Raw genomic sequence first — 16,637 nt, forward strand, 5'->3', positions numbered from 1 at the left:
TTATTTTACTCTCTAATGGACACATTGTGTACCAAGGTCCTTGTGTATAAGTGCCTGATTTTTTGGCTTCAATGGGTTTTTATGTGTCCCGAAAGGAAACCAGTGGTAGACTTTTTACAGGAAGTAAGAGCAAATTTACCAGTGGTTAGGACTAAGTTTTACTAATTATTTGACTTTGGTTATAATGCAATGTAATATTATAGAGACCAGTGGTAATATATTTGACTAATTACTAAGCATGTTTAATTAGCCATTGCTAGGACTAAGTTTTACTAATTATTCTCTCCTTTTTAATTTATAAACCTATGAATTTGACAGTTTATCGTTTTAATAGTGACTCAAGTTCACAAATATTAGGATCATGCGACCTTCGTTCTCAAGTTTACAAAGAATGACAATGTTCTATAATTTGAACATCTGTCCTTTAGAACAAATTTTTTAAAATAGCACGGGTTTGTAACTAGTTATAAAAGATAAAATAATATCAATCATATTTAAGAAAATAGATAAACATGTATTTTAACACAGTCAACATAAATCATATTCACCCGATAAATATGGATAAGATACAATTTATTATTAATTATATAATGAGTCATAAATTTTAGGCTTAATTGCAGTTTTAACCCTCTAACTTTTCCAAAGTTGCGATTTTGGCCCCCTAAGAAAAAAAACTACAAAACCGTCCCCTAAGTTTTGAAACTGTAGCAGTTTTGGCCCCCCAAGGCAAAAAAAATAAAATAAAAAAATGACATGTGGCACCTCACTTAGGGTGCCACGTCAGCGTAGACTGAGTCAAAATTGGTCTTGGGGGCCAAAACTGCCACAGTTGTAAAACTTAGGAGGCGGTTTTGTAGTTTTTTTTCTTAGGGGGTCAAAATCGCAACTTTGGGAAAGTTAGGGGGCTAAAACTGCAATTAAGCCTAAATTTTAATTACATAAAATGTGTAGACTACAAATGAAAAATACGTTTTTTATTTGAAAAAGATGCAAATGAATTTATAAAGAATAAAATTGTATTGAAAACTAAAATTTGCGGATATTTCTTTGACAAATCTATTTAACGTATTTTTTTATATTTGTTGATTACATAACCTGTCTATTTCATTTATGGGGAGGTTAATGACTCAATTGTTGTACCAAGGGAAAATTATTCCTACTATAAGAGACTTACTGGGTGAAGCATTGGCAGCCAGAGAATTTGTACCTGTGATAGAAAAATCCTTCAATGCCAACAATCTACAGTCTTGTTATGATGCAATTGCTTCCCAAAGGCAATATGGTGAAACCAAGAAAAGTATCTAGAGCTATCCTCCCTCATCTGAACCAGATTGATGATTATCCTATGGTCGCAAAGTTGGATCCTCTATAGGTGAGAGAAGAGTATTACTTTTCCCACCCTACTGCCTTCTCGCGCGCCCTGCAAAAATTCCAAAAATGCCCCTGGTCCGGATTACATATTCCGAACCAGATTGTTAGTGTTTCCGGGTTATAAAATCCGGACAAATACGATATGAATATTTTGTGTCTTTCTTTGATGTCAAGGGTCTCTGTTGACCGTTATACGACCCCTGCATAAGCTGAAATGCAATTGCAAGGGTCGTATGAGCGGTCAACAATGACAATGACACCACAAACACTGATAAAAGCTACCTAAAAAACTAATTTTTTTTTGAAGAAAATGTAAGAAAGGAGGTGAAGAAGAATGAAGGAAAATGTTGAAGATTCAAGCCTTTTTTATAGCCTGATATAAGTCATAGGTCTTAATTACAGTCAAATAAAACGTGTTCCACATTCAAAACCATAAAAAAATGCATTCAAACTCCACTAACCGGCCAAAGCTTTGGTGAAACGTCACCGACCAAATTTTTACTGAGTGGTTCCGGATTATATAATCCGGAATGCACGAAGTATTTCCGGATTATATAGTCCGAACCGCACCAGAATAACCTAAATGATGAATCTTTTAGGAAGGTGGTTCGAAGAGGAGCTTTTGAACTCGATCCTGTCGGCTTACCAACTGACATGTTACGATCTGCAGACCGACATGATCGAGTTCATAAGAACCTCTTCTTTGGAGTCAGATCTGCAACACAATGAAGAAAGGCAAGGTGTTTTCAAGAGGATTTCTTTGAGTTAGATCCTGCTGCCTTGCCAAATGACATATTCATCTGGCAGGCAGCAAGATCTAACTCATAGAAACCTCTTGATATTTTTGAGTTATCTATCTATCAAGGAGGCATCAAGGACTATCTATATATTTTTGACAGCATGCTGAAGATCTTCATCATGCCGTTATATAGAGATCTATATATTTAAAACAACTTGAGAAAGATCCTCAGCTTGATGACAAAAATTTGCATGGTTTGCTTTGGTGTGTTTGTGTGTTTTGATGGTATTGAAGGTGAAAACCGGAGAGGATGTATTTATAGAGGTCCTTGGATGTTGTGGACCACATAAACTCTTAGTGCAATGTGGTCCATAGAAAAGAATCCTATGCTGAGGCATTCCGGATTACGTTTTCTGGAATATACTTACGCCCTGTGTTTTCCGGATTTAGTAATCCGAAAAGTATATATTTGGTTATTTTATCGATTAAATGAACATCTTTGCCGTAAATTAAAACATAAGCTCTTTCTGATGATTATGTTGATGATAATGCACATTTGTCAAAGGTGTTTGGTAAACAAAAAGGTACATCTTCCTATGTATATGTTCAAGTCATAATTCCGAGGAAATCTTCTTCACGTCCTCACTCTGAACCGCTCCCAGTCGAGGCTTCTCCTACCCCATCATGTGCTAGATCTCCCAGTCCTCCACAAAATCCTCCTTCCCCTCCTAAAGCTAACACTTCCTTTGTACCTTCCACCAATGAACCTCAACCAACATCCTCTGAACTTCCCAAACCTCTACCTACAAATCAACCTCCCATACAATACAACCCTCAACAACTATCCCTCTAACCATGCAACTGCATGGATAACCTCTGCATTCGATCATTGCATATGATTCATCCAGCCTATCCCCATCTTCTTCTGATAACATTTCAGAATATAGACACTTTGAGAAATTGTTTTCCGAAGCAAGCTTAACGAAACCAGCTGCTCCTGAATCCTCAATCCCATTTCCCTGCGAACCATCTTTTCCTGATCACTTTGAGGACTTGAACACTATTGTTCCTAATCCTTCTGCATTAACTTCTGGCCTAGCCATGACAACACTCTCACCACCAAATCACCCTCACCTTGAAGAATTCTCTTAGGAATTTATTACGAGGATAAACTCTATGAAGCAGGATGGGAGAGCATCTGATGTGAACAACTTCCAGGATCATCTGGATGAACTTCTCAAATGGGTTCATCAGATTCAAGAGTCTATGGAAGCTGCTGCAAAAAGAAGGTCAATTAAGTTGATGCATGCTTCTTCATTCATTTCTTATGTTGGAGGACTTGTGTTTGTGCTGGATTCTTCAATGCTGCGAGCTTATGGTATTGAGTTTTCTTCCGAAACTTCTACCTCCTCTAGTGCACTGACTGATCTTCAAGTGTATGATGCTGCAACAAATGCGACTCAGGATAATTTGCAAGCTCGGCTACGATCTCAAGGTGAAGCACAACAGATATTGTGATAGAAATGCTGATGAGCAATTGGGCCTTCATTTTGGTCAAAAGCCCAAAGTGTGGAGAGTTTATCAGAGAAAACGTAAGAAAGGCATGAAGGGTAATGACGTGGAGGGAATGATGCATGGAATGCATGTGATGCATGGAACTAGCATTATATAAGGGGGACAGTGGAGAGAGAGTCTCTCAGCTGAGTTTTCTGTTAGCAGAACAATTCACATTACGTGCATTGTGGGAGCCTTAGTGCTTTTGGGAGATTGTTAGCTTGTTAACAATCTTGTTATTTTCTTACAGTTAGTTATTCATTTTCCATCAATTGTTCCTTTTCCAAATCAATACAATTACAGTTCTCTATTTTTGTCTTTATATTTCACTACTTACATTTTGAGACCCATCAATTGGTCCGACCTGCCGGATCCAAACAACACAGTGTCTGCAATTGTAGATGCCACGCCAACACAGTGTCCACATTTCCTATTTCACTTGATTGTCCCATGTTGTCTTGATGAGCATTACTATAATAGTCTTTAATAGTATCATAAACCACTTCAACTAGTTCCTTTCGTTTTGTGTTTAAGGCATCTAGGTTCACTGATGCAGGATCATTTTTTAGTTCTTTTCTATTACCTTGATGTTCCTCCCGAGCTTGTGTAAATTTTACTCTCTTTGAAAGAGCTCACATGATGACCAATGCAATTACAATGGCCACAAAAGTCGAGCATATTGTTATAGTCTAATTCAATGAAGAAATCAAATTGTGTTCTTTCCATGAATCTTATACTTAGGTTCTTTTGTGAGATCCATACCTACAAATAATCAAACAAAGTGGCCATAATATCAATCAAACCTACATTTATTAATAGCTTCCTCTATACAAATTTGTGTACCAACACTACTTGCTATTGCAAAAAAAATAAAATTGGGCCTATAATATTCCTACGATAATCGATAGATTCGAACCTAAACTTTAACATTTTTTTGTTGTTGCATGCTAGTATTAAAATCTGTAGCCCATGCAAACTATCTAAGAAACCCAGGGCTTACGTTCCATGATTCAATTGATTGAACACTTTGTACATAATCTACTGAAGACAAATAAAACTCATAAAACCCTTTACCTAGAGATGTGATTCCACACTTACTTAGGGACTTCAAAATGGGTGTTAGCTTGACTCTCAAGGCATAAATTTTGTTTGTGTTGCACCCTATGACCGACTGATTTTACCACGTAAGTTGTTCTTGTATGCTTCAATACCAATGCAATATTCATCTTTATACATTTTATAGATAGTTGAGGTAGCTGGCTTAGAGGAAAGTTGGACACATTTTTTTTTTCGAGCTTGTGCGAATGTTTTCCTCTGCATAAGTGTTTTGAGGTTTTTGATGGATTCACTTTGTTGGGATTCAAGGCATGGCCATGGTATACCAACATGATCCATGGTGAAAAATGGTGGTGGAGCAGGGTCTAATGTTGGTTGTTGACATTGCTAGGACGATATGGTTTAGAGTTCTTCACGCTGAAGCTAATAGTGCAGTTTCGCTTTTGTTTCTCTCAAAATTTTGGATTCATATCCTTATTTATTAATTTTGTTATGTCTGCAGCAACTTAACCTAATTTTTTTCCTGCTCATTTGCTTTATTAGGTTTGCAATTATTTAACCTAACAAATTCCATCTAAAAGAATGCATTGCACACCAATTTCATTCCTATCCGCTTGCCTTTTTTTTTTGAAGAAAATATTTTCTACCATATCAATGATCTTACGGGTTAAAGATTATTTATTGGTCTCTATTATAGTCGAGAAAACCCGTGCGATGCACGGGTCAAAAGTCTAGTTTAGAGTATATTATAACGTAGGGTTAAATAAGTTTTTAAGTCTCTGAAAATATAGCAAATTTTGATTTTAGTCCCTATAACGCCCAATATTGGAGTTAATATATCCTTCCACTCTTTTTTTTATTTATTTTCAATGTTACATTGAGTCTTTCTTTAAAGTTTGAAGTATTAAAAGTCTAAAGTTAGTGTAGTTTTTAACATTTGTCTTTTGATCAAAATTGAACTTAATCTGTGTGTAAATGTTGGTCTAAATTGCATGTATATTGGTTGTTGTATTATCTAAAAAAAAACATTTGTTTGTGAACTGAGATATGTGCCTTTTGACATATTAAGAACTAGTTTAGTCAAAGAGCGCAACAGATATAACGGCATGAATATGAAGTTTTTTAGAAGCATTGTAGAAAATTAAGTTGACTCTACTATAACTTGGTTATCTTGTCAGATTAGAATTATAAATTCATCAAAAGAATGCAGCAAAGACTTGGAACTGTTGGTAAAAGTGCGAAATTTCGAGGATGAAATTCATTTTAATGGGGTAGAATTAATATTATTTCTAATTAGCTTAAGAAGATGATTAATGGGGGAGGAAAACTACTATTAAATAAATTAGTATTGACAATCATTTTACATTCATCACTTAGAGAATTAATTAAACTCCGTCTCTTTAGAGAACAAAATCAAACCTTTTTTGCTAAGCCGACACCCAGTCAACATATAAATCTTATTTGATCAATTTAAGGATGTGGTTATTAAAAGTAAAATTAATTTTTTTTGAAAGAAAAAGTAAACTATTATATTTTAATTGAATTTCCATGTAGGTCTTAAAATATTTTAATGAATTGAATAACTATTCCTCACAATATAGATAAATTCATATATTAGTTATAAAACTATTTTTTGTAATTTAATTTTCATATATTTATTAAATTTTCCTTAAGAGTTTAATAGATATGGTTCACAATATAAATTATTAGTTTTGACCATAAATTAAATTATATTTGATCTTTTTATTAAGATGGCACCATTTTAGTTGTTTTTCCTTTTGAGTTTTTTAATTCAACTGTCATATATACTAGTTATTAAACTATTTTTAAGAGTTTAATAAATATAGTAATCGTTCATTTTTTTTAATCAATTGTCATATACTCTATCCATCCCTAGATATATAACCAGAAAAGTATGTCCCTAAATATAAGCACCCCCACCCTCTCTTAAATTACTAGATTCATGTTTTTTTTTTTTTTTTTAACATAACCATTATTAAATCTATTAAGTTGTCTTTAAACTAAAAATTTAATATTGAGTCCATCTACATACAAATGACAGTTTATAATAGTTATTCATAAAATGATAAAATTATTACATTCATGTCATTATCAATTTTTCTTAATATATGTCAGAAATATGCAATAGATGCTTATAATTAAGGATTGACGAAGTATTTATTAAAAAATATTTTTGATTATCAATGTAATGGTTGTAAATTTTTGTAAGCGTTTAAAAACTATACCTTACAAAATAAGTGAATTGTTTTTTAAGGGGAATATAAATGAATTTCCTTGAAATAAATTAATTGTTATTTTTTTACTAGAATATATATATATATATATATATATATATATATATATATATTAAAAAATTTGTCAAAATAAGATATTAATAATAATATTTGACCATTTCATTATAACATTCAAAGATATTAATTAAAATATCTCATAATATAAATAAATTACTATTATTAGACCATAATATATATTATTGTTTTTTAGGGGATTTAATTAATATTTAACATATTTTTTTAATTGATTACTATGTTTAATGGACCAATCCTTCAAAAAAAAATGTTTAATGGACCAAAAAAATTACTATGTTTATGAGTTTAAATATATATATATATATATATATATATATATATATATAATAAAATTTTTGTCAAAATAAGATATTAATAATAATATTTGACCATTTCATTATAACATTCAAAGATATTAATTAAAATATCTCGTAATATAAATAAATTACTATTATTAGACCCATAATATATATTATTGTTTTTTAAAGGGATTTAATTAATATATAACATATTTTTTTAATAGATTACTATGTTTAATGGAAAAATCCTTCAAAACAAAAATGTTTAATGGACCGAAAAATTTACTATGTTTATGAGTTTAATAATCATTCATCATGACATAAATAATAATTTTTTTCCACTTTTCAAAATAAACACACACACCCAGGACTAGTTCAATGATAAAATTTTAGTCTGGTAATCTCTCCAAAAAAAAAATAAAAAATTAGTCTTGTAACTTTAAGGGATGTAGTTTAAATATCCTGGAATGATTTTAAGAATTATCATTAGAGCCACTTTAATTAATAATAATTTCACTATGTCCCAATTATATTTAAGGGACACACACTTGACTATTTTATGATAGCATTCATTGTTATTAAAAGAATAATTTTTTAATTAAATTATAAACTAGTTTTCACATTGTTTTTTAATCTATTGAAAATATTTCCATATATATAAACTTCTTATGTTTATAAATACATTTTTTGGGTTTAAGCTAAAGTATTCACCATTTGATAAATACAAACAATGACAATGCTTAATGTTGTTTTATTATTCTCTGTGTCTTTAGTTTTGACATCAATAATTTCTTCGGCATATGGTGCCATTGAAAGTGGTGATGAAAGCAATAAACTTCACATTGTGTATATGGGCTCACTTCCTAAGGGAGCATCATATTCTCCAACCTCTCACCATCTAAACTTGTTGCAACAAGTTATTGATGGTAGCGATATAGAAAATCATTTAGTTCGAAGTTACAAGAGAAGTTTCAATGGTTTTGCCGCAATACTCAATGATCAACAAAGAGAAAAACTTTCTAACATGCGAGGTGTGGTATCCGTTTTTCCAAGCCGGGAGTATCATCTTCTAACGACAAGGTCATGGGACTTCCTTGGATTACCTCAATCAATCAAAAGAGCTCAAACCGCTGAGAGTGATTTGGTGATTGGAGTCATAGATAGTGGAATTTGGCCAGAGTCTGAAAGTTTCAATGATAAAGGTATATATGTAATTAGTCATAATCAAAATATATTTTTGTAATTATCATACAAACTTGTTTTTTTAATTGCGATATGTATAAAATATTTAGCCCAATTAAAATGATACATAATTAATTAATTAGAATAAATTGTGTTTATTGTATTTATCTAATTTTGTATTTTACGTATATTTGTATTATAAATTATGTTAGCCATGAGTGCCGTTGGACATTGAGTAATATTATTATCTATATTGTAGGAAAAAATTATAATATGCTAACAACATTGTATAAACTAACTATATATGATATAATATGATTAATTTACTAAGTTTATTTATTTTTTATGACTAATCAGGTCTTGGTTCTATTCCAAAAAAGTGGAGGGGGGTTTGTGCAGGCGGTGTTAACTTTACTTGCAACAAGAAGGTCATTGGAGCACGCTTTTACGGCATCGGAGATGATAGTGCAAGAGACGCAAATGGTCATGGAACCCACACATCATCAACAGCCGGCGGAAGTGAGGTGAAAGGTGTAAGCTTTTATGGTCTTGCAAAAGGCACTGCAAGAGGTGGAGTACCATCTTCAAGGATTGCTGCATACAAAACCTGCAACAATCTAGGTATGTGCTCTGATGATGCTATTTTATCTGCATTCGATGATGCCATTGCGGATGGAGTTGATGTCATCACTGTCTCTATGGGTAAACCACAAGCTTATGAGTTTGTGGATGATGCTTTTGCCATTGGTTCTTTTCATGCCATGGAGAAGGGAATACTGACAGTGCAGGCTGCAGGAAATGATGGTCCACACCCAAGTACTGTGACAAGTATAACACCTTGGGTATTTAGTGTTGCTGCCACTACCATAGATCGTCAATTCATTGATAAGCTAATTCTTGGAAATGGAAAGACTATTATTGGTAGTTCAATTAACATTGTCCCATCAAATGGTACCAAATTTCCAATAGCTGTGCATAATGCTCAAGCTTGTCCAGCTGGAGCAAATGCATCCCCTGAAAAGTGTGATTGCGTAGACAAAAATATGGTGAAGGGTAAGCTTGTTTTGTGTGGAGCATCAGGGCGTGAAGAATTGGCTTATGCAAATGGAGCAATTGGTTCAATCAATAATGTTACCGAAACTGAATTTGATATTCCTTCAATCACTCAAAGACCTTCACTTAACTTGGAACCAAAAGACTTTGTTCATGTCCAGTCCTACACAAATTCCACTAAATACCCTGTAGCTGAACTTTTAAAGAGTGAGATTTTCCATGACACCAACGCTCCTAAAGTTATTTATTTCTCTTCTCGTGGCCCAAATCCTATGGTTCCTGAAATTATGAAACCAGATATAAGTGCTCCAGGAGTGAATATCTTGGCTGCATATCCACCTATGGGGCCACCAAAATACAACCTATTATCTGGAACCTCGATGTCATGTCCCCATGTTGCTGGAGTTGTTGCATATGTGAGATCATTTCATCCAGATTGGTCACCTGCAGCTATCAAATCTGCAATCATGACCACTGCGAAACCAGTGAAAGGTACTTATGATGATTTGGTGGGTGAGTTTGCTTATGGATCTGGGAATGTCAACCCACAACAAGCTGTTCATCCTGGACTTGTTTATGACATCACTAAGGAAGATTATGTACAAATGCTTTGCAATTATGGTTATGATGCCAAAAAAATCAAACAGATTAGTGGAGATAATTCGAGTTGCCATGTAACATCCGAAAGGTCCTTCGTGAAAGATATTAACTATCCATCAATGGTGATTCCTGTTAGGTCTTATCACAAGCGTTTCAATGTCAATATTCATAGAACAGTCACAAATGTTGGCTTTTCCAACTCAACCTACAAGGCAACTCTTATCCATCATGATCCAAAAATCAAAATTAGTGTGAAACCAAAACTTCTTACATTCAGATCATTACATGAGAAAAAATCTTTTGTTGTCACTGTCATTGGAGGAACAAAATTAAATCAAACAGTGTTTTCCTCATCACTTATTTGGTCTGATGGTACCCACAATGTTAAGAGTCCAATTATTGTACAACTATTTCCTCTATATAGTTGACCAACTTATAATTATGGCAAATTAAATATATAATTATTGTTGGAGACCCAAAAAAAATTATGAATGCTCTCTCTCTCTCTCTCTCTCTCTCTCTCTCTCTCCATTTGTTCAAGTTGATTTCATAATATTCAAAATTCAATATATACAAATAAAAATAATAAACAACATTTAAAAAGGTGATAAGATCCACATATATAATAACTCATGTGCAACTTTTCTCTTCATTATATTTAACATCTTATCTTATATTTATTTTAATTTTTACATAAAAATAAGCTTACACAAATGTAAAATCAAACATGTGTCTTAACCACATAAATTCACATCAACACAAACAATATTTAATTTTTTTATTTTTAAGCAAAAAGAGGTGTAGATGGTGAACCAACTGCAACACCCTAAAAATATATAGATATAAAGAAACAAGAACAAAAGAAGAAGGGGGATATAAACTGAAACCTTCTCATAAAATAAAAAAGAAAACCAATAAAAACAAAGCAAGGACATAAAATAAAATAAAATAAAAAACAACAAAGAAACCAAAAGAGAGCAAGGAAAGAAACAAAACCCTCCGATGGAACTCAAATCAATTTGGTGGTCTACCCCTAGAACGAGTGTTATGAACCTGAAAATGTTTATGCACATTTTTTTTCTTAGGTTTAGACACCTTAATAAAAGGCTCTTCTTCGACAACATAACGATTCTTCAAGTAGTTGATAGTTGCCTCTCTTTCTTCCTCATCAATATAAACCCGAGGCTCACTTGCACAAGCATCCTTGCCGTTCAAATATGGCCGCAAAATCTCCAAGTCATGGGCAATGTTAGGATTTAAAACATCTTTAAAAATCATGACATTGGAAGAACATAAACCATACCAAGATGAGGGATCTTGATTATAATCTAAGTCCGTCACATCGTCACTCCAAGGACCAACGATGCACATATCAGGATGTTTGTTGCCCAGTCGGTCTTCACCTTGTATTTCAGTCATCACTTCAATAGGTGTTGATTGAACCTGAATAGCCCCAACAGAAGTGCTAGAATATAGTTCTTCCTCAAGGTTTATAACATCACCCACCAACACATTAGTTGTTACTTCCTTAGACCTCATTATGTCAAGAATAATAGGATCTTCATCAACCACAGTATTACTACAGCCTTGCACATGTCTTTTAGGGACATTCTTAACAAGATTATCTTTAGTGATCACCTTTTCACGAGCAATTTTGTTGGCAGGATCTTTTTTACAATGATCCGATGAATGACCAATAGAATTACAAGTGAAACAAAATTATGGTGGATGTTCATACTCAATCTCAATGTCAAAAGTAATATTATCTCTTTCAACACACATAGTATGAGGAATAGATCCAGCAAAATTGATATCTACTAGAACACGAGCATAATGACCAAATGAATTGTTTCTGGTATTCTCATCAAATATTATAGGGGTACCAATAGCCCCATCAATCTCAAAAAAGGATTCTATCTTGCCAATATTATAATGGCAGATAATGAAAATGTACCCATACCTAACTATGTGTTTGAGTCTGATTAGAGAGATTAAAATCTGGAGACCAGCACAATAAGCATAACAATCCAGGCTTCAAGATTCAAGCGCCATTCGACCTGACACTTCTAAGATCATCATTCAAAAAAAAACCTTACCCAAAGGAATCATCTTCCATCGATCAAGAGGTTTTCACAATTGTAAGAGTTTAGCGTATAAGTCTTTAGACGATAAAGGCTTATCCCCTTTAAACAATACTAATCTACCATGGAGGTAATTGTTACAATTAGCTAGACGAGATTGGTAAACATCCTCCAAAATTTTGATTGAAAGGGAATTACCTTTCAAACAAGGTTTCGGGAGATCAGATAAAGGGACGTTCACTTTGTTGAGAAGAGTTTGTGCAAAACTTTGAGTTGGGACATGCTTCGTCGTAGGATTCGGCGTATGTGAGACCAAGCAAGGCCAAGGATATACGAATTGCGCCATAAGAGCAGACATAGCCTTAACTTCAAAACCTACAAAGCAGAAAACAACAATCTGCAAATAGAGAACAGATTGCAGTTAAACACCCAAAACAGTTGCGCAAACAACAGATTGCAGTATCAGATCAAGCTCCAAATCGAATCCAAAACCAAGCCAACAATACCAAAATTGGAACAATCAATCACACCTAGAATTGACACTGTGATACAATCGGAACGCAGTACACAAAGCAAATGAATCATGTCTTGAAGACCGGCGTACACCGAGAAATGAAAATGGGAGAGATTCAGAGAATAGGTGACTGGAAGGACCACCGTGTGAGGTGGCGCTGTTCAAACCCTTGTCGAGTTACTTTTCATCGGAGTCTTCCATGGGTTACGCAACCTTCAGCTCAACATAAGCAATATTAATATATTAACGATTATTGTTTTCAATCAATTTAAATATTAAGATAGTACACCTCACATGCAATATAAAAGACATGATATTTTATAATTATTACCATTTTTCCACTTTAAAGTTATTTACAAGATATGAAGAAGAGTCGTCAACATCCCAACTAGGATGACACCCTGAAGACACTCCTATCCTCTACCGCGAAACTCATAAAATTTTATTAAAAATAGAACAAAGTTATATACAAGAGGGGAGACTAGACCAAAACCCTCAACAAAAAAGGGAAGCAAAAAATTAAAACAGCTACAGGAATCTATAATTAGGTAATTCCAATTTGTCCCTAAAGAAATCCCGACGAACATCCTACGACAACTTAGAAAGCCAAATTGCACCCTGAAGATAGTTCCCCATACTCGCAATCTAGCCAGTACAACAGTTGCCTTCCCGATAGATATGCAAAGATATAATCTGAACACCTAGTCGAAGCGCATTATGCCACCTATTCCAAAGGGAAATTGGAACCAGAGAATCATTCTTAAACGACAATAAGGCACTCGTTCAAACACTTTTCCACCAGATGTTTCGCCACCCATTCAAAGCCGCATATTCCATTTGTAACATATATTTAGTATTATTTTTTTTTAGCTAAAATCCATCGATTTTGATTGCGATTTTAAGATTTCTTATATCGATTCTACAAAAGTCCTTGAGTAAAATCCTTCGATTTTGATTGCGATTTTACGAGTCCCGATTTTGCTATTCCCTTTCGACTTGAAGTAAAGTCCCGATTTTGACAACCTTGCTAGTAAGGGTGGTGATGATTTTCTGGTATGTGAAAAGTCATCTTTCCCTTTAAGCCAACCTTTCCTTTTATACTAATAAGAACAGCCCCTTGCTTAAACCGCGTGGAAGTTATTACTCACCCACGTTTGAGGCATATGGTTTCCCTAACCCATCAAAGGACATGGGTATAATACTATATATCATATGATCTGGGGCGGAGCCACACACAAGGTTGTGTGGGCTCCTGCCTGCATAAAACTTTCATAATTTTTTTAATACTACTAGTTGTCAACCCGTGCTTCGCACGGGGTGGATTGCTTTTTTTCGGATAATTTTGTTGGCAATCACATTTGTTAACGGTTAAAAGTGAATTGATTGTGAACATAGATATTACATGCTTATAAATATAAAAAATCATGATCCATAACATATCAAATAATAGATAGGTCTGCCATAAATGAAACCAAAGTAGAAGTTATACAACATAGATTCTAAAGTAGTGGTGTTTAATGGATTACAAAGTTAAATTTCCAAAACGGCCTCATCATCTTCAACCCCAAAGGTAAGCACATTCACCACCTAAAGGTTTCTCGGCATTTTCCCTGCCAATAGTTATCTATTAGAGAAAACCATTTAGTTAATCTAACTATTTTTTTTTGTTGTCATTAATAATTTTTTTATTGTTGTCCAGTTAATCTGAATATAATAATGATGTTTTTTTTCCATGATTGAGTCACACTTGAATTCCAATCTGGTTCCAGGAGTGTTGCGATTACATAAGCAAAATCTTTTCCATCCATTTTCGATTATAGATGTGGTAATATTTGTTTCAGGGTCATTTATGAATAATAATTTACATATTGTAATTGTGTTAGTGGTACCACATAGTCTTAAATATCTTTTAAAAAATTTGTTACGAAGGAAAAATGAGCAAATTACTGAATATTCCACAGACATTAGAAATATTTACCAAAATTTGTTTATTGCTAAAATTTATTAGTATTTGAACCTGAGTCGCTACTAAAACAATAAATTGTCAAAATACAACAACATTGTGTTGCAGAAATTTTGTGGATACCGTCCTTGATTACTGAGTTTAAAAGTGAATTTCCAAACTCCTATCACTTATTGCGACAACCTAAGTATCATATCCCTATTACATAATGCAGTGCTTCATATTTAGGACCAAACATATGGAGCTCTAAATCTTTGATGAAGAGAAAGTAGCCAATTAGGAATCTCATAGTACATCATGTCCCTGCTGATCAAAATACAGTTTACTAATCTGAGACAAACCCATGGTGTTTGATAAGTTTGCACTTGATCGAACACCTTGAGTTTGAGTTGAAAAATGGAAAATGGACAACCAAACAATAGAAGCATCCAAGAGCAATGATCATCTCTTAAAAAAAAAACAATGAATCGTTTTGTGGTATAAGGAAAGGGATCAAGGACCCTAAGTGCAAGTCATGTAGCTCTTAAAAGTGTTGAAAATGAATGAAAAGAATAATAAATATGTTTGAAATTAAAAGAACAAAATGACCATAGAATTTAGAAAAGGGCAACACCAGTGATAAAGAGGTTCCTCATTGAATTCATGTTGGTGTGAGTTGCAATTTTTTCAGTCAATTTCAAAAAGTTGAAGAAAATTAGAGGGACTAAAATAAAAAGTTGGTATATTTAACCCTTTTATGGATTAATTTCACTAATGAAAGCTACATTTGAGGATTAAATTAATCGATGAAAGATACATTGATAACCAAATCGATTGACGAAAGATGCATATATGTATGTTTTCATACGATCAGAGACTATTGCGACAACCTCTCACATATTTAAGGACCACAAAGTATGTTTGTTGTGTTATTAGAGAAGTTTTAGCTTACAATTAACTGATAGGAGAAAGAGAAAAAGGCTTAGCCATGAAAAACCGGAAAATATATTTGGTGACTTATAACTATATCAATAAGATTAAATATTCGTCTTGTATTAAACACAAAATAAAGAGCAAGAATTGGTTACAAAATTTTTCCATCAAACAATGGTGGAACACTAACTTCAAAATCTCCTTCCGGCATCTGCAACACCTTTGCAATAGATGGCCTAATAATTGGATTAGGGCACAAGCACCACAGTCCAACCATAGTCATTCTCTCAAACCTAATGAAATCATTAACAACTTCAACATCATGGCTAAGAATGTCTCTTAGTTTCCCCTCTTTTGCCCAATATAGAACCCAATCTATAAGTATCATGTCATCACCACCTTCTGTTCCATCTTCAACTTGATGCAATTCAATGTGCCTTCTACAAAATAAGATTTCAAGTAACATGACACCAAAGCTGTAGATATCCACTTTTGCAGTGATAGGTGCATTTTTGAGCCATTCTGGTGCCAAACATCCCATTGTCCCTCTAACATTTGTGCTTGTTCTACTTCTGTCTTTCATTAGCAGCTTGGCCATTCCAAAACATGCTTTAATTTTGAGCTATAGTTTACTTGTAAAAAGTGATATGCAAGAAAGTGTACGATGGTGTTTAAACTTGGAATGAAGAGTTACAATTACAAAATTAAGTACTTGCTAGATCAAAAATACTGCTAGTATAAAAATTCTATTGTGATAATATATGTATATGATATTTTTTCAAAGGAAAAAGTCTGATACAATGTGTATACCAAAATGCATAATGAATATGCAAATCATTTTAAAAAAGGTTAAGAATTATTAAGACATCACTGTCGAGAAAGATGCTCGGTGAGTGGTGACAGGCTGACAACAACTACACTTAATATATAGAAACCGTGATTATTAGCTCATACTATCTCATTCAGCCAAAAAACACACACATTGACGTTTAGAGTAATATTTT

The 16,637-nt window shown here is 33.4% G+C and overlaps 1 protein-coding gene and 1 pseudogene across 1 annotated transcript; one reads left to right on the forward strand and one right to left on the reverse strand.

The window, feature by feature from the left end:
• Positions 1-8,033: 8,033 nt before the first annotated feature.
• Positions 8,034-10,625, forward strand: LOC146896235 (subtilisin-like protease SBT4.8). The gene is made up of 2 exons (XM_085733209.1): positions 8,034-8,530; positions 8,868-10,625. The coding sequence occupies exons 1-2, from the start codon at positions 8,059-8,061 to the stop codon at positions 10,589-10,591; spliced, it is 2,196 nt and encodes a 731-aa protein (XP_085589335.1). The 5' UTR covers positions 8,034-8,058; the 3' UTR covers positions 10,592-10,625.
• A 209-nt stretch (positions 10,626-10,834) lies between these two features.
• On the reverse strand, positions 10,835-16,174 carry LOC146896236 (uncharacterized; annotated as a pseudogene).
• Positions 16,175-16,637: the final 463 nt, after the last annotated feature.

This window comes from Medicago sativa, chromosome 8 (genome assembly GCF_051527215.1).
Source record: "Medicago sativa cultivar Bolivia chromosome 8, Bolivia_mono, whole genome shotgun sequence".
NCBI classification, from domain to species: Eukaryota; Viridiplantae; Streptophyta; class Magnoliopsida; order Fabales; family Fabaceae; genus Medicago; species Medicago sativa.

Coding starts and splice junctions, on each gene's coding strand:
- LOC146896235 (XM_085733209.1), top strand. CDS start 8,059: ATGACAATGCTTAATGTTGTTTTATTATTCTCTGTGTCTTTAGTTTTG. Junction 8,531..8,867: donor TGAAAGTTTCAATGATAAAG/GTATATATGTAA, acceptor ATGACTAATCAG/GTCTTGGTTCTATTCCAAAA.